The 19,256-nt window shown below is 44.6% G+C and overlaps 1 protein-coding gene across 1 annotated transcript in view; it reads left to right on the plus strand.

Annotated features, from left to right (window-relative positions):
- Window positions 1-6,177: 6,177 nt before the first annotated feature.
- The window catches only part of LOC147733233 (uncharacterized), a 43,242-nt gene continuing 30,163 nt past the window's right edge, over window positions 6,178-19,256 (plus strand). The window contains exons 1-2 of the mRNA XM_086957774.1: window positions 6,178-6,305; window positions 10,032-10,128. Of these exons, the coding sequence (XP_086813900.1) occupies window positions 6,233-6,305; window positions 10,032-10,128 (170 nt within the window). The 5' untranslated portion in view covers window positions 6,178-6,232. The remainder of the gene's footprint in view (window positions 6,306-10,031; window positions 10,129-19,256) is intronic.

The raw sequence follows: 19,256 nt of genomic DNA on the forward strand, positions 1-19,256 counted from the left end.
GTCCGCGTGTCTCAACATTGTCCCCCCCCATGATGCCACCCTTTGTGCTAGGTAATCCTCTAAACACCTCACCGGACACATGGGGGACCCTGGAATCCTGCGAATGACTATGCAGTCTCCCAACCCACTTTGATCGGTTTTTGACTTGACAAAGGATACCGTCATAGTCTCACCCCTGATCTGAACGTGTTGCCGGCACAAACCCCCCGCCACATCCCGCTTGCTCCTTGCCACCAGCTCACTTATCCTCATAGCCCCGTGAAATGCAAGCGTAAAAGCGGCTCGGAACAAACAGGCCTCGAACTGAGACGAGCATATGTCGGGGAGTGTGGCCAGCAACTGGGACAACCTATCCAGACCTATCGGGCGCCTCTCATCTACTCTGCGACCCTCAAGGCGTTGCCACCCACGCAGCGCTTTCTGTACAGCAAAAGACGCTGTCGGGTCCTGGATATTATGAGCCCTGGCAACAAAGGAGATGGCAGCACGATGCCTCTGGGCTGTAGCCACCGACTTCCCAGCCTTACGCAAGGACATCAGAAAATGTACTACCCAATCCTCATGCCCCCAAAGTCCCCCTCTCTCAGTCCCCAAAAAGGCCAAATAAGCCCGAAACGCCCCTTCGTATGCCTTCCTCGTCCTTGGTGCTAGACTCTCTCCCACGAGGTAACGAAGTTCGGGGCACCGAGAGACCAGAGAGCTTCGGGAAAGGGTGCTGGCTCGGGGTCCGCTGAGGGAAGGAAACCCGAGAAAGCCTGCATTTGAAAACGAGACAGTGCATCAGCAGCCTGATTCATCACCCCCGGGACATGTTTAGCTCTGAATACCACGTTCAGTTGCATACACAGTAAGACAATTTCTTTAAGCAGCCTCAAAATCATTTTACAACGCGCTGCCTGACTATTAATGCATTCTACAACGGTCATATTGTCAGACCAAAATATGACAGAATGATTTCTGAATCCATCGGGCCAGGATCTGAGGGCCACCAAAATAGGAAACAGCTCAAGGAAAGCAATATTACTCGTCAGCCCCTCATCGTGCCACCATGTTGGCCACTTTTGTGCCGACCATTTTGTGCCGAAGATGGCGCCGAAACCCATGCTTCCCGCTGAATCCGTCCATAGACCAAGCTCTTCAGAGGACAAGGCCGGTTTGTTCCAGACGACTCGACCATTGAAATCCGCCAAAAATGCTAACCAAATACGCATGTCTTGGCGGACCTCGGCCGATAACCTCGTGCGATGGTGACCCTCCTTCAGGCCGACCATCGCCTGTGCAATCGAACGGGAGAAGGGGCGGGCCATCGGGATCACCCTTAAGGCAAAATTCAACTTCCCCACCAATTGCTGCAGTTGATGCAGCGTAACTTTAGATGCAGTGATACACATTTGTAGGGCTATCTTGAATTTCGATACTTTGGAGGCTGGTAAACGAAAACAACCCTCACTAGAGTCCAACTCGATCCCGAGGAACTCGAGGCAAGTCGTGGGACCCACAGTTTTACCTGGTGCCAACGGCACGCCAAATTGATTCATTAAAACACAAAATTCAGTCAAGGCCCGGGCACATTCATCATCCCCAGCGGCCCCAAGGAACAGAAAGTCATCGAGGTAATGCATCACATTCCGAAAACCTGTTTTCTTCGTGTAAACCCATTGCAGAAAACTACTAAATTTCTCGAAATAAGCACAAGATATCGAGCACCCCATTGGCATACACCTGTCCATGTAATACAAACCTTGAAACATGAATCCCAACAAACGTTGGTCATCCGGGTATACCGGGAGCAAACGGAACGCTGACTCGATATCTGATTTCGCCATCAGCGTCCCGGGCCCCAGGCGATTCAAAATGGCTACGGCCTCATCGAATGATGCGTACCGCACCGAACACATTTCTGGATTAATTGCATCGTTTACGGAAAGGCCATGAGGGGCTGATAAATTGTGAATCAATCGAAACTCACCCGGGTCCTTCTTGGGGACCACCCCTAAAGGAGAACAAACAAAGTTCGGTACCGGGGGGACAGGAAACGGGCCAGCAACCCGACCTCGGGTAACCTCTTTCCGGATCTTATCCTGTACTACAGTAGTATGCTGCAAGACGGAAAGTTGATTTTTGCACGTCCCGACACCCTGAAAGTTACCCACCGGGATGCGGAAACCATATGAAAACCCGTTTCGTAGCACCCCAGCAGACGTACGATCTGGGTATTCGCTGAGCCAGGGAATCATCGCCAGGGTATCAATCGGGGTTGGTAAAGGCGCCCCTCGGACTATATTAGACCTGTTTAGCGCCTCCTCTACCCCCATTCTCACCCGATTTGGCTCTGCACGAGGACTCAGGATGGGGTGCCCCACAACCACTACATTCGTGTTTGAACTTACAAGATCCCGGGGGCCTAGTACATTTGCTTCTGTTGAAATTGTAACAGAACCCCCTCTTCCCTGTACTGCCGGCGGGTCTCGGGTAATCGTCTGTACCCGTACCCGACCGAAAGGGTGTCCCCCCATTTTGGCGGGAGGACTCACTAACAGCACTCCCCACCAATGGCACTTTCAACATTCCCGACTCTTTCATCTTATTCCATGTTAAAGAATCGTAACAGTCCCAGGTTAAACTTTTGTTATGCTCCATCGCTTTCCTGAAAAGGTTGTCGTAACAGAACCATTGGTTACCTTGGTGTGATGTCGAGTACCCCATAATTCGTGACTGATATACTGGAAATTCAGGGAGCAAATCAGGCCTACGTTCCCCCAAAATTGCCGTGAAAATTCCCCAAGCATTACCCCAGTTACCAATATTTTCATTCACTTTAAAGGCGGCCATTTTTGCGCGCCAAACACTCGGATGCATCAGATCCTTTTGACCCTTAACAGTTTCGACCTCATAGTGATCAACGAGCAGGGAGAAAATGTTAACGTATTCCCCCGCCCAAATCTTTTCCTTTATTTGCAAAGGAACATGTTGCCCCAATCTTTCTCTACGAGAGGGTGTTGACTCATCCCTTGCAATCGGCAATGGCCGCTTACCTGCACCGGACGCTGCTTCCGTCCCTCGTGGCTTGTCTATCGCCGCATCCGGCGCGGGCACCTTGGCTGTATCACGTTTCTCGCGCAACTGCTTTATGAGTGCTTGCGCTTCGGTAGCCATGGCGCCCCCATTACTGTCCCCCAACCATGCTGCTAACTGCGCCGCCAACTCGGGAGGCATATCTCCGGCAGACGTCGGGGTGACTATCACGGGAATCGGATTCCCCTCATCCGGTACCGGGGCCGGTACCGGGGCTGGCGCCTCGAGCGGAGAACAGGGAACCGGGACGTCTCCCCCGACCGGCCCCCTTCTCGGCCTCTTTGGCTTCCCTCCGGCCGGTGGACGCCCCGATCCCTCCTCGCCGTCTCGCTCCGCCAACCGCTTCTTAATTTCGGACATGTCCTTCATGAGTGCCCGAACCAATTGGTCAGTCGACATTCTCTTTGCTCCTTTCTTGGGCATCCTTTCGACGAAGTATCTAAAAGACAAAGAGAGAGATTAAAACGCTCAAAATTGGCTCTTCGTTCTGTCCCGAGCTCACGTGCAGCGAGGAGGTGCAGCTTCAGAGCACAAGAACAAGAGGATGTCATCTGGTCTTGCGTCCCTTTTTATCCGTCTTCAGGGCGGGCGTATACCCGCCCCTGCCTGCCCCTGAGGGCGTGGCTGGCTGCGTCGGTGTCTAGGCCAGCCCATTCTAGGGCGGGAACGAGCGCGCCCCAGCTACGCCGCTTCGGGCATACCAGCTGAGACGCGCCTCCCGCCCAAAACGGCTTCCCGGGGGGATCGAGGCACTCGGCCATAAGTTCGGGGGGACCGATTCGGTCGCCCCTTTCCACAAGTACTTCCGGGGGACGCGTGCCGCAATGCCAGACTCTGTTGCGGTACGAACTACATGAGACTGCTTCTCCACTTAAGGTACGTTGGGAATCTGCAAAAACACCAATTTGAATGCCCCGATATGCCGTACAACTGGGGTCATTTACTGATTGTTTCCCACTCGCCTCCCTTTTCAGGACATCCGATAAACGTTTGTCACTACCCATGTCGGAAATGAGACACCGCCAGCTCCGTGCCTTTTGACTCGAAAATAAAACCTTAGTCGAGCGGAGATTTTTTAAGGTAATTTCATGCCACCTCTATGCCGTAATCACCTTTTTTTACACAAGCGGCGACCTCTGATCATTGAACTCAGCACGTTGTATTATTGTTTTTACAGCCGTAGAAAACACTGCAAACTTTAAGACACCCAACGAGATTTACAGCCTAGTGTCACGACCGAGAAATTGTTCTCCTTTAACAGATATGACCTGCTGCTCTGAAGGTAATTTTAACTCCCATGACCAGAACAAGCTTGACAGCAGGCACTAATAAGCATACACTAATCTGTTACTAACCCCCCTTTTTTACAGACGTGCACGCTTCCATTTATCTGACTGAAGCAAGGTCTTGAAAATTAAGGTAGGGGGCTCATAATGCTTTTGGTGGGGTTGTCTCAATGGCATCATTGATATACTGAATAGGATTGTAAGGGAATGTTCTTTTCCTCTTTCAGATTTTCTTTGTGGTCCTGATGAGAATCGGACAAAGGGTCCGGTTCGAAACGCGTCGACCTATTGTGTGGTACCCTATGTCAAAATGAACATGTTTTATTTATGTTCTGAGTAGAAATGTACATTTAGTATTGGGAATAGGGGACGATGTTGTAAATTAGTTCTACCCCTGACATAGGTTCCATTTGCTTTTTTATGATTTGTGTCTGTTACTTTTGAATTTTGAGGGCTTGATTGTCATTGTGGGTGTGAGTTGAGTCAGGTTACGTTTCAGGTGACGAGTATGGAAGAGGTTGTTTGAATTTTGTGTATTTCATGGCAATTTTTTGTGCACGTCTGTCTTCTTAAGGATTTTAGGTGTCACACATATTTATAAACACATTTTGTATTTTGTGTTCTTTGAAAGCTTTGAAAATAAATAAATGATGATGGATTAAATCCAACACTGGGCTAAAAAAATCATTGGTTTTTAATCTTTTGCAATAACCTGAGGTTACAGTAGAACTCGGTATTGGCTTCCTCTTTGGTTATTTATGTAACCCTGAATCTGCATTTCCTCTTCCCCTGGGACTTTATTTGGTCACCCTGGCTGTGGGGTGACTTGGGGGGTTGTTGATCTGTGTTGCACTTGGCCCTGGGTGCTCCATTCTGTATCCCATTGGTTTTATTTCCTATTGTTCATAGGAGGTGGACTTATAGGCTATTTTTGCCTCTAGTAGTAAAAAAAGTCACGATGGACTGATTAACATGAGTTTTTTTGCCGCTAATGAGCCTTTTGTGACTACTCACTCACTAAGTCAACATTTTTATCACCTTGAGGCTAGTGTTAGCGGCAGTTTTCACCAAGGCTAGCTGTTACTATCGCTATGTAGCGATGTATTGTAAATACATCGTTAACAGGGCAATAATTTTTGGTGATAGGCAATGTTAAGAAAACTGCCACTAACTAAGGCTAATGCTAGTTAGCGGCAGTTCTTGTACATTTACCCCTATATTTGGCCTTTGTTTCTCGTTTTGGTTGGAATTCAGCTGCACAGCCAAGGAACACATTTAAAAACATTTTTCCAAAAGGATCTTACTCCAAAAGCCCGAATCATGCTGCCGTCACGGGTGAAAAAAAACAGACACCTTTCCAGGGAATTCTACTCAGAATAAACACTGCAGCCACAAGCTATTTAGAGGGACAAGCAAGCTGTGCAGGAAATGACGCAAAGGATCATTTCTTCCTAACTCACTGACGACAGAACCACAAGATTGTAGACAGTCTGCCAACCAATATTGTAGGGCGCTTATCAAATAAAATCAACATGCAAGGATCCGCTCAAACAGACAATTACCACAACAAGAGGAGATTACACTGAGCGTCCACGGCCAATTAATCAGCACCTGTTAAAGTCATGCAGGAAGGGTGGAGGTTGCTCTGTGGAAGTGGTTTGTTAACAGTACAAACAGAAATCCGATCGTATTGACTGGAAAGGCCCATATATCCATCCGCAACAGTCCTGCATATTACCAATGAGAACTAATCATCAGAAACTATAATAATAATTTGCTAATAAAAAATGTGTATTCTGTCCCCACGTATCTCTAGTAATTGTTCAACTAATGACTTCCGATGTTGGTGGAGAGGCCTTTAAAAGAGTTGGATGCACACACTGGGCCCTGTGCCTTCCTGGATGCTTGAGGGACATCTTTGTGACTGCACGTCTCAGTGTTACCGTAAGTATCTCACTTGCCTGTGTGGGGATGTGAACATTTCAGGTCTCATTGAGTCTGGGGGGCATTCGCTGGCTTGGGTGTAGCCCATGGCATCTGAAGATTGAGCCACAGCTTTTCAGTGACGGCATTAGTCACTTTCAGTCTCACCCTAAGTATCTCACTTGCCTGTGCAGGTGTTAATATCTCCGTAAGCACCTACAGATTGAGCGTGATTTGTCTATGGGGGTGGCTGTCAGTTTCAGTGACTCAGTAAGCCTAAAGGGCATTAGTCGGGTTCACTATCACTGTAAGGACCTAAAGAATGAAACGGATTTCTCTGTGCGGTAGTTGTCATTTTCGGTGTCCCTGTAAGTCTCAGGGGGCATTCGCTTGTTTGAGTTTCACCCTTAGAACCTAAAGATTGTGCCTGACTTGTCTGTGAGGGTATTAGTCACTTTAGTGTGGCAGTGATTCTAAGGGGATATGAAGTTGGTTTCAGTGTCACCCTTAGGACCTAAACATTGAGCCTGACTTGTCTGTGGCAGTATTAGTCGGTTTGGGGTTTTCAGTGACCTACGTAGCTATTAGTCGGTTTCAGTGTGCCGCTGTCAGTGTCACAGAGAGATACTCGAGTGTGCCTCATGCGACTAGGGGCTCGTTCTTAAGGTGGATATGGATCAGGTGTACGGAGAAGTGGGATTCCCTGACTGGAATTTTTGGAGATATTTTCCCTCCTTGTGCCCACTATTCCGCTTGCAAGAATCCCCTCCGCCTGATGGGTTTCTGATCACATCTACCTGCAGGGCGACCCTCCATCATACTCAGAAACGCACCCGCTGCCTGAGATTGATCCTAGTTTGTAGTTTGGATTAAATGCCTCTCAGTGTGATGTGTGGATACATGTATCTGACATGGTATTTGGTGGTTCATATATTGTTGTGAGGGCCCCACAGTGGCACGGATATTGCTAATGGAAGTGAGGAGCAGGGATGCTTCTAGAGAGGACATATAGGGCAAGCCATCCTTGAAGCGAGAAGCAGACTTCAGGAAGGGGGGCTTTGGCAGTGTTAGATCCCGATGAACTATAAGTGAAAGTGCATTAAATCACTCATGGACAGCCATAAAGGACCACTCACTCCCCATCAATCTCAGCGATAAGGCTCATAAACAAGTAACACCTCTTCTGCTAGTCTACAATTTCTAGTTGGACAGTGATTGACAGGCTTGATCTGCTCTGTGTTTGGGAGAGGCGGGAAGCAAACATTTGTGTAAAAGGCAGGGCACGGCATTTTAGTGCGTGCTTCGTTCTAGGGCCAGCGAACGTCAGCTGGCATGCTGCCAGTGTGCCTAATGCTGACATTCACCTAGATGCCTGCATGTTGTGCAGCCTGAAGCTGGTTGGCATGTGCTTGGCTATGCTCAAGTTGTTCCTGTAGTGCAGGCCGAAGTTTACAGTAGACTCTAAGGGTTGCAAGGCAGGAAAGTGAAATGAATAGCCTTAGTGTCTGCAATCCTAGAATAGTAGAACACATTTCGTCTAATATGTATCTTGAGAAATATGTTTTCTAAAATGGCGCCTAGGTTCTTTACTGTATGTGCGGTGGTACTGGTTGGCTGTTCAATCAATTAATTACAGGCACCAACCTTAAGTGACATATTGAGGTTACTACAGGGGCTTGCTACAGATATTAAACATGCATCTATAAAACAAATTAAGCATTGTTAGAGCTGGACCCCAGGGGCAAATATCATATACAAAACTGAAATATTACTGAAGGAGGAAAACCCGGAGCCTTCATTCCGCCAATGGATCGCCCTCTGACAGGTAATAGGCAGGGGTCCATCGTGATGAGTGTTGGGGAAGGGCCAGGAGGACTAAGCAAGTCATATGGCCCATGTCTGCGGCCTCCATCTCTGCCTCAGCCGTGCCTAGTAATGCAGTCTCTGCATCATGGCTTGGCCAGATCTAATTTTCATAGGTCCAGTGAACCATGCTTATACACTTTATTTTGAATTTACTTAATCACTAGGGTTTTCTTAGGTGGACTTTACTTAGAATCTAGCCAATACCTACTATGGTGAGGCTGAGCACAGCCAAATTTCTTTCATAAGATGGGATGATCTCTTTCTTTTATGAAGGTGTCCAGTCCCTCGGCGAGCTATGCTCGGACAACGGTGTGGATGGATGCTGCAAAGGGCTCAGGACATTGTGCAAGTACTGCTCCCGGATTTGGTTCTCCAGTTGAGTCTCCTGGCTATGCAAAGACTTTTCATTAGGCAAGTCTCTCAACTGTAACTGCTAAAAAAGTCATAGGTGCACCTATGGTTAAATAGGAACTCAGCTGAAATGCTGAGCAATGAATACAACATATTTGTGGGGGCATTCAGACTACCAGTAATGGGGATGCCCTTATTTTAGTTTTAAGCATCTGAAAATGGTCAGGATAGTTCAGGCTATCACAGGCAAAAACAGTGTAGGGATGGTCATTAATTGGTCAGTGTCTCAAGGTTTGCAGGCGCTGGGGCTTTTGCTAGGGCTTTGTTGCTCCTCTGAGTTTTGAGGATTCTATAAGTTCACAGTTAAAATCAGTTCTAAATCTTGTAGTAATCAATTCAGTAGTGTGAGTGTCAACAGTAGATGATGTGGGCCTCCATGCCACTGTGCCACCCCAGGTCTCTTCAAAGTGACTCTACATTTCATCACGAGGCTCGTTCAGGGAAAGGGCTCCTGTGAGATGCCATACTGCAAACCATGGGGTGAAACCCCGAAACCGGTCCTTGGGGGCTTGTTTCCAGTCCAAGGAGGACCTGGCCTGGCTGTTCGGGCTGGACTGTTCCCATTGGGCACAGGGTCAAGACTGATTTGCATATGGCTGGGTCCAAACTGGAAGGGCACGGTGAGCAAAACAACAATGGATTTATGCCCAGATCTCTGTACTGGGGTGAATGTATGACATTGTTCTGCATTCTGTCCATCAACTGTTCTTTTTGCATTTGTCCCCCAGAGAGGGATGGGTATGCCCAGACTTGGATCCTGTGTTCTCCATGCCACTGGAGTCAAGCTATCTTGGCTGATGAGGGGTGAAACCCAGAAACCAGTCCTAGGATGCTTGTTTCCAGTCAAATGGTTAACTCAATATTCAACGAGTTGTTTATGTTCAGAAATCCTAAGAATTTACCCATGAATATGAAATGTTTCCCTCTCACTACCCCCAAGAAGTGAGCATTAGTTTTGACATTATTTATAGAAGGCGTACGTCACTAACAATGAGAAACCATCAAACGCACCCAAAGAACACTAATGTGGAGCCTTCCAACCTGCAATCCTCATCACACTGAATCTGTACTTCCTTACATGGGTCCAATGTTCCCTCCCTCCATCCTTCCCTGCTATATAGCCTGTGTTTGTGTTACTGCTCGGTAACACCAGATAGACCTCTGGGTGAAAGGTCAGATCACTATGTTCTCAGGTCAAGAGGACATCCTCTTAAACATTGAAGCACTGATTATAAGCCATAATTCCACGAAAAAGGTCGCCTGGAAAAAACAGGACCTCATAGTTATTTCCAACCCATGGAGATTAATCATATTAGGTTGATTCAGGTACATAAATACCAGATGTGAAAACAAGCTCCTCTTTTGGCTCTGTGCATCATTTTTTATTTAGAATGCTGTCACATGAAAGGAGGAGCTGATTATATCATTCCCACGCAACCTGTCTCCTAACAGTGTCTCTCTTCTTCTCAGGTGACACAATGGCCCTTCTGCAGATCCGACCTTGGCTGGTCTTCACTACACTCATGATTCTTTTCCAGCTTGCAACATCATTGCCTGCTCTGGACAGGTAAGATACCCACCCCACACCTCCACGTCGGAGCCGACTCCCTCCCAATGATCTACTCTCACAGGATGATTTAAATGTGCTTAGCCAGAATTAAATCCACTCGTGTACCTAAGAAACTAGAGACTCAGATATGGTCGAGATGTAGTTTAAATTTAAATATTGATTAAATGCCAATATTAAAGAATTTCAAATCAGATCTATACATAAATACTGAGGAATAGTCGTATTACCTAGAAACATGCACCGAGAATTTGAAGGGCATAGGAATGTGTCAGGTCATTGCATTTTTGGCTAAAATAACAAAAACTATTCTCTATTCTAAATACTTGCAGGAAGGGTGGAGGTTGCTCTATGGAAGTTTGTTTTCTAGAAATGAGTAGTTCATGTGCAAACTAAGACAGCTTTAGAAGAACGAGTACATGTTCCACCGCTCCGAAAGGTGAGATAAGTTGACAGACTCCTGCTCAAAGCTAAGCCACCCTTTCCAAATTCTGTCAGGACATGTAACCCAGGACCCAGCCATTTAGTTAGAGTTGTGTGTAAATCCAGGCGCAATATTTTAATACAGTGTTAACTTTATTATCCTAAGGAGATGTGAATTTACCCTGGATTTAGGGCTGATGAGCTATCAACAAGGAACCACTTGCAGTAATTACGTTACCTTGGCACTTGCATATCTAAAATGGGGATACAATTGGACTATTCCTATACAATTAGTACAAACAGAAAAGGTTTCTGCCCTGCTTGCACTTTTAGTATTAGGGAGTTTAACATTGTGCAGTGTAAGGAGTTTTTCAAGAAGAGTACTTCTGTAGTACTGCTTCATGTGCTTTTAAGGGCTTTTGTCAATCGCCCCAAAGAGTTAATTTTAGACAGAAGCATACAACACCCTTCCTTCTTAAGGCTCTCACTCGCTCTTAATCTTAAGGTGATGTAAGGCATATTGACAAGCCCCTATTGCCACAGGAACGTCACTTTTAAAGACGTTCCTGTGGCGATACCATTTTGCCTTATTTGCAATGCAGCGTTAAGCCACTTAACGTGGCTTAACGCCTGTACTTAACGTGTAAGGGGAGGGAAATGGGTGTTGGGATTTAGGCCCAGATCTCTGTACTGGGGTGAATGTATGACATTGTTCTGCATTCTGTCCATCACTTGTTCTTTTTGCATTTCTCACCCGAGTGGGACGGGTATGCCCAGACGTGGGTCCTGTGCTCTCCATGCCACTGGAGTCGAGCTATCCTGGCTGATGAGGGCTGAAAGCCCGAAACCGGTCCTAGGATGCTTGTTCCCAGTCCAGGGAGGACCTGGCCTGGCAGTTCGGGCTGGACTTTTCCCATTGCGCGCAAGGTCAAGACTGATTTGCATATGGCTGGGTCCAAACTGGAATGGCGTGGGGAGCAAAAAACAATGAATTTAGGCCCAGTTCTCCTCACTGGGGTGAATGTATGACTATTGTTCTGCATTCTGTCCATCATTTTTTTTTTGCAGAAATATGGAGCAGCGCCAAAATTAAGAATAAAAAAAAAAACTGGTCTTAACAAGGCGCAACGAGGAGAAATGCTTTATTTCGCCTCGCTTTTGCTGTTTCTATGTGTGCTGCATTGTGCAGCACACATACAAACAGCCAAACACCAAGCATGATTGTTTATGTGCAGGAAGGAACACCTTTCTGCACATAAACAATAATTCCCACAACGCAGGCACCCTTGCACTGTGGTGCAAGGGTACCTGCGTTGGCGCTAAGCAGCTTTAATTAGCGCCAGCACAGGGAGAAACGCAGGTCTGCACTGTATTGTTGTAAATACGGTGCAGTCCTGCGTTTCCAAAGTGGCGGAGCACGGAATTAAGACAAGATGGCTGACGCCGCGCTCCGCCACTTCCCTTGTAAATATACTCCTGTGTCCTGGAGCACACAGCAAATAAAATATCAGAGTGACTGCAAACAGAAATCATTCAGCTCTTAAGAGGGAACCAGGGAAAGTGTTATTATTCTTGTACTTTCAATGTCTGATGTTAGGAACAGAAACAATTCTTTCCTGAGTTCAAGAAAGTGTGGCAAACCTGCAGTCTCATCTTGAGAAGGGGCAAGAGTTCCATTGGTCTGAACAATATGACCATGACTACAGTAGAGACGTCTTGAGCATTTGATATATTTTGTTTTATTTCATTTTTGTTCATGTGGCATAAGATCAGCAGTGGTGCTATTTTTTATTTGCCATTATTAAACTGTGGCATGATACACTCAGTAGGAAACACTGTTGGAGACTCTCACCCTCTGAAGTGCTCTACTTGTGCACATGACTCATTCAGAAATGCCTTTCTTTATGACAATCAGGAAATACCTCTTTTTCAATAAATATGTATAATGCTTAAATTACGTTGGATTGGTCGAATGGGAATTAAGTACTTCCGAACATCTATGAAAAAGGAAATTTCAATTATACAGAAAAGTGCTGAACCATATTCCACCCTCTCTCATCTGATCTAGCTTTCCTTTCCTTCTGATCACCATTTTGCCCATGCCTAACTGCATCAATCTTTAGCTGTCCTACACCGGTGGGATGTGTTTTTTACCAATAACAGCACAAGTAGACACACAAACTAACAGCCGCAATAGTAATAATATTTTTAAAAGATCAAGGCTGGTGTAGCCCAATCACTTTATCCTGTGTACTCATAACACATGAGTGTTTTCATTTTAAAGAACTAAAGGCCAGATGTACAAAGCAATTTTACAGCCGCACACATTACAACTTACACAATCAGAGGGTTTGTGGCTGCAAAAGTTATTTGAACAAAGTGCTAATCAAAGCATCTTTTGAGATTCGAGAAATCCTTTTTGAATTGAAAAATGAATTTTCCAACTCATTTTGAATTCCAATTAGGAGGGGAAATGAAAGAGGCATTCTCTCTCAATGAGACGCTTCAAAGTGTTGGAACCACAATTGCAGTTGCAAATCGTTGAAAAGTTACTGACACCTTAAAGGAAGCAGAAATGCACCCGTAAAGGGGATTCTTTTTTTTTTAGTTCAGTAGGATTTTATTGAATTTTGACAATGGAGAAATACAGAAATACATACAAAAAAGGGAAAAAATAAGTTAAATTACATGGAAGCGAATAATAACAATCATAAATATGTAGTCACCAATAAAATACATCGCAATATAGTATTGTCAATCAAAGGATAACTCAATAGAGGGGGGGAAGGAAGGGGAAGGGAAGAAGGGAAAGGGAAATATACAATCCATAGCATAATAACTTAGATAAATAGAGTTACCAATAACATATTAACAATAAGAAAACAAGAATCATAACTGTACATATGAATCTATAGGAGACCAAAAGGATTGAAAATGTGAAGAATTATGATGAACACCTTGTAACGATAATTGAGCACCTCTTCTTGTAAAGATAATCCAAGACCACCAAGCATGGACTGAAAGAGAAGTAGCATCCTTCCAACAAAAAGTGATTGATTTTAACGCAGCCGAAACCAAAAAATTAAATAACTTTGCTCCAGTATCTTCAAGGGGCACACTCAAAGCAACAGATTTACATATGATCAAATTATAAGAGGGCAAGTCAGAAAGAGGTAAAATTTTCAATATCACATTCCATACTTCAGACCAAAATTTCATAATAGTAGGACAATCAAATAACATGTGACGCAAAGAACCAGGATGTAAATTACAATGCCAACATAAGTTTGATGGTAACAATTTAGCTTTAAATAAATGTAATGGAGTCCATAAAGAATTAAATAAAATATAAGCATTGGTTTGATAAATTGACACTGGTAAACATCCAGAAATACAATTAGTCCAAATTAATGACCATGAATCAGTTGATATAGACAAAGATAGCTCATTATTCCAAAAAGTGGAAATTGTATCAACATTGGAGCCTAAAGAGATGGTAAGTTTCTTATGAAATACAGAAACTGCTTTAGAAGACAAAGAAACAGTAATGACATAAATTCAAAAATCAGCTGTAACTGTAGAAGGAATACCATTTGGGAAGGAATCTAAAATAGAATTACAAAGAAATTGATATTTTAACAAATCTGATAATGGCAAATTGAATTTTGATTGGAGTTGAGTAAATGGAATAAAAGCATCATCTAAGAAAACATCTTTAAGATAAAAAATAACTCTAGCAATCCATGAAGACCAAAAAGAGACATTCCTATTTAATTTGATTAAGGCGCTGTGCCATAGGGACAAATGCACCGTAGAAAGTAAAGGGGACGCAAAATTGGAGTCTAAATGATTAAATATTAATCTCGACGATTTGATTATGGAAGAGGAATGTATAATCTTAGAGGTAGGAGACATGGTTAACAAGGACAGTAAAGGAAAAGGTTTTACAAGGGATGTCTCAATATGAAACCAAATAGGAGGATTAACAATAGGTGAAATATTAAACCATAACGAGCTTTGTTTTAGGATAAATGCCTTATGATACAAAAAGAAATCAGGTAAGGCAAAACCAACTTGGCATTTGGGAATCTTTAATTTTTTCATAGGCAATACGGGGAGGCTTATTGTGAGAAGTTGGCCTGGTATATAATGCTCACTAATTCTAGTGATCACTTTGTACCATGCCAAGCAACCCTTATGATGATTGGTTGTAAGTCAACCTTATAGACCAGTTATCCTAGTGGTAACTTGGACAAAGCAGTCTTAGGCTAAACTCTGAAAGGCATGTGAAGCCAGCTGTATTACCATACACAACCCCCTTGAATACCAAATGAAAGGACACCACACAGATATATATTGAAAATATATATTGATTTATTAACTAAAAGTATCCCCTGGACTCTTTATGAGCACAGAAGCACAAGCGTTAAACACAAGACAGTTTAAAATACACAAAAGTTGCACAATATGGATGAGCCCTAGGGGCCACCTAAACCATATACTAAGAAAGTGGTATAAGAGATACCAATCTGAAAGGAAACAGGCCTAGGGCCTTGGGAATCGCTGGAGCTGATCGGGACTAGCAGTGACTAAGTCGGGAAAGGCCCGCGGGACTCGGGTGCAGTGTTTAAAATACACGCACTCACCAATGCAAAGTCTATGGTGCGTAAAAAGTACAAAGTTAGTTAGTTCGGAACCTTCCGAGTGACCTAGAAAGCTGAAACTTGAGACACAGGCCCTAGAGATGTGTACCAGTGTAGGAACACCGGCGGAGCTGAGTTACCTCACCCACAGGAAGCGGGTGCATAGGGTCAAAGTAGTGTCGGGTTTCGTCACGCTGGTCGATGGTGCTTGGAGCTGAAGATGCTGCAGGCGGCTCGATGTGAAGAGTTCCGGTGGATCCAAGGGTGGATCTGAAGATGTGAAGATCTGAAAGCAGAGGGGACAATGTTCAAAGTCACTAGCCAGTGACTACCGTGGAACCAGATTGGAACCAGGCGATGTGGGTGCAACCAGGCGTTGAGGTGTAGCTTCTCTCTGCAGCCACGTGGTCACCGGGGGTTGAGGACATCCAGAAGTCGGTCACGAGCTGTCCCACGCAGGCTTCTTGCTGTTGGAGGTGTCGGCAACTTGATCGGAGCAAACAGGCTTTGGCTAATGCAAGCCACGCAGAAGTCAAAAAAGGCTTAACACTCGGACCAGCACGGTCAGAGCGGGTGCTCCTTTTTACAGGAGCTAGGGCAAGTCTAGAGCAACCAGACCCGCAGTGTAGTTCTTCGGTTTTGCCGCCAAGATGGCCGCTGACCACGTGGCTAGTGGCCGGGATGGCGCATCGAGTGGCACAATGCAAAAGGGCCCCACGCAGACCGTGGAGATGCTGGGGGACTGATCTTCGGTGCAAGGGCTGCTCGGTGGTGGGGGCTCTCAGTCCCCAAAGCACAACATCGAGGATGCCTCTGGTGCTGCGCTGTCAGCTCTTCGGGTGTCTTCCAAGAAGTCCGGTCCCACGTCTCTCGGTGCCTCCACGGGTCCCTTCTTTGCAGGGACTGTGGATCGGGCTGTGAGAAGTCTGGGAGTCTGGGTCTTGTCAGGCTCTGGACTCGGGCTCCGGCGGAAGGCGGCAGCAAAGCAGACGTCGATTCGCTGGTTGGTACCTGTGTTCACAGGGTGGCCACTCCTAGGCCACAAGGGAGATTCTCTTCAGTCTTCTGTGCAGCAGAATGTCGAAGTCCAGTCGTCTTCTTCGGGTAAAGTTGATTCAGGATGATCTGCTGTGCAATGGCACTGCTCCCACTCTTATTCCCAATCTGAGGGGTGGATCACCTACTAGGTCCCTCCTCTGGGTGGGACCAGGAAGGGGGGCGGTTACACCCCCTTTCCTTTGTCCAGCTCCTCGCCAGGCCTGGGTCTGGAAAGTCCCAGGACCGATTTGGACTGGCTTATGCACGGGGACACCTTGTGTGCCCCGGGCATGTCTCAATCTATCAAGCCCTGTCCTACCCAATACACAAAACCCTGTCTGGGGTGGTGCTCGCACCTCCCAAGGCAGGAAACCCTTTGTCCAAGCCTCCCTTGCTGGAAGGACTCCCAGCAGCAGGAGGTCAGACTTGTGTCTGTGGTGGCAGCATCCATTTTGTGATGCTGAGGCTCTGGTTAACTTTAACCGGGGTTAAGACTACACACATGTCGTGTCCCTCTAGAAGGGTGGAATGCTATCCCCGTCGACAGAACTGTCGAGGGGATAGTATTCCAATTCGTATGACACCTTACTCGACATGTTTTGATAAAGCCAAACCAAAGATAGCATATAACCGCGAGGATTATAATGCACTTAAGAGTATATGGTATGGCAATATCCCGGAACAGCTAAGGGAGTGGTTCCCGACAGCTGCAGACAGGCTCAGCTCATGCTAGAGCACCATCTCACATATTTCCAAGCACTCTGCCTCCAGGATTGATGAGGCCTTCCATAGGAGTGGCTGATAGGAACATATGTGTCCAGTTTAAGGTCAGGTATAGGGATACTATACCTAAGTAAGAGGTGATTACCCCAACTTACCCCAGCTGAGTGATCAGCCAGTTGTGTCAAATATGGAGGCCAGGCCAGGGGTGGCACAATACATGCTGCAGCCCCTGGTAGGCCTTGGATGCACCTATGCCCTGGGTACCTATGGTACACTGTTACAGGGGTCAACAAGGTGAACCAATTCCAATTGTGTTATGCACCTAAGGTACATGGAGTCCATTTTAACCTCTTGGCTGCTAATGACAAGGGTAACTCGTCATGGACTTTCCATTGATTTCAATGGAAATTATATGAGCCTACTAATAATGTCTTAGCAGTGAAGGTGTTAAGGAGAGAGCAATCAGCCTGGGGCCTGAATAGCAGGATCCCAGGCCAACTAAGTCAAAAACCAGCTAAACACGAGGCAAAAAGTTTGGGGGTAACCATAGTCAGATATCCACCTTCCTACACTTATTATTCCAAAGAAATTTAGATAATAGTTTGTCAATATCTTTATAAAATTTGAGTGGGAATTGAGTTGGTATCATAGCAAGAGAATAAAATATTTTAGGGGCAATAGTCATTTTAATAGACTCCATTCTCCCCCACCAGGAAAGATGAAGGGAAGACCATTTGGAAGTTTTTTGCTTAATATACTCAAGAATGAACTCACAATTTAATTTCAAGGTAGCATGGAGGGATGATGAAAATAATATTCCAAGGTATTTCAACTTACTCTTTTGCCAAACAATATCCGGTGAAGGTAACATATCAGGAGTACATAACATATTTAACGGAAAAAAATCAGTTTTACTAACATTTAATTTATAACCTGACACGGTTGAATACTTAGAAACAATATCAAGCAAAAATGGAACAGATGAAGCAGGATTACTAATAAATAATAACACATCATCAGCATACGCCAAAGTTTTAACAGTAACATCATTGATAGTGATACCATGAATGTTTTCACATTTACGAATGAAATTAAGAAATGGTTCAATTCCCAATAAAAATAAAAGAGGGGAGAGGGGACAACCCTGACGAGTTCCTCTAAAAAGGGAAAATTGGTTAGAAATCTGGCCATTAATAAATAATCGAGCAGTGGGAGCATAGTATAAAGCAGAAATCAAACGAATAAAAGATGGTCCAAAATTAAAAAATAATAAAGTTTTAAATAAAAATTGCCAATGAATTTTATCAAAAGCCTTTTTTGCATCTAATGCCATAACGCCAGCGGGGACAGGAATTGTGGAACTTTGTTCAATAATATGTAATAATGTTCTCGTATTGTTAGCAGAGTATCTATTTTTCATAAAACCAGATTGGTCGGGGTGGATGATAGAATGAAGGACAGGAGCTAACCTAGAGGCAATAATTTTAGCATCTAATTTACAATCCTGGTTAATCAAAGAAATTGGACGATAATTAGCAACAAGGGTAGGGTCTTTATCAGGTTTAGGAAGTACAACAATTAATGCTTCGGAAAAAGAACCCGAAATGGTACCTGATGAAGAAAAATGAGAAAAAATCTGGTACAAATAAGGTAAAAGATGATGTTGAAACTCTTTATAGAATTCGGCAGGGATGCCATCAGGACCAGGGGATTTATTCTTTGGAAGCGATTTAATGGCAGATAGGATTTCATCATTAGTAATAGGCAAATCTAACCCAAGTTTATCAGAGGGAGAAATGTGAGGTAAATCAGAATGTTTTCAAAAGGCATCAATTATAGACTCATCACAAAAATCTGGTTTATTATATAATGTGGAATAAAAATTTAAAAATTCTTGAACAATATAATTATGGGAAAGTGCAATTTTACCGTGAGCACCTTGAATGGAGGTAATCTGTGTTTTATCTCTTTTAATACGTAAATAATTAGCAAGAAGCTTACCAGACCTATTGGTGTTAAAGCGGAATTTAGCATTGGATTTAGAAAGCTGAATCCCAGCTCTTGTACTAAGAATAGCATTAAATTCATATCTTAGCTTTTGTAGCTTTAGTTTATATTGAGGATCACTAGACGTAATAAATAGACGTTCAAAATGAGCTATTTGTTTCTCTAAAGATTTAACATTAGAATTAAATTTCTTATTTTCAAGAGCCATAATAGAAATTGTAGTACCTCTGACATAGACTTTAAATGCAGCCCATCGATTAGTAATAGAGGTAGAGCCTTCCGGATTGAATGTAA

This window comes from Lissotriton vulgaris, chromosome 2_1 (genome assembly GCF_964263255.1).
Source record: "Lissotriton vulgaris chromosome 2_1, aLisVul1.2, whole genome shotgun sequence".
Taxonomy (NCBI): domain Eukaryota; kingdom Metazoa; phylum Chordata; class Amphibia; order Caudata; family Salamandridae; genus Lissotriton; species Lissotriton vulgaris.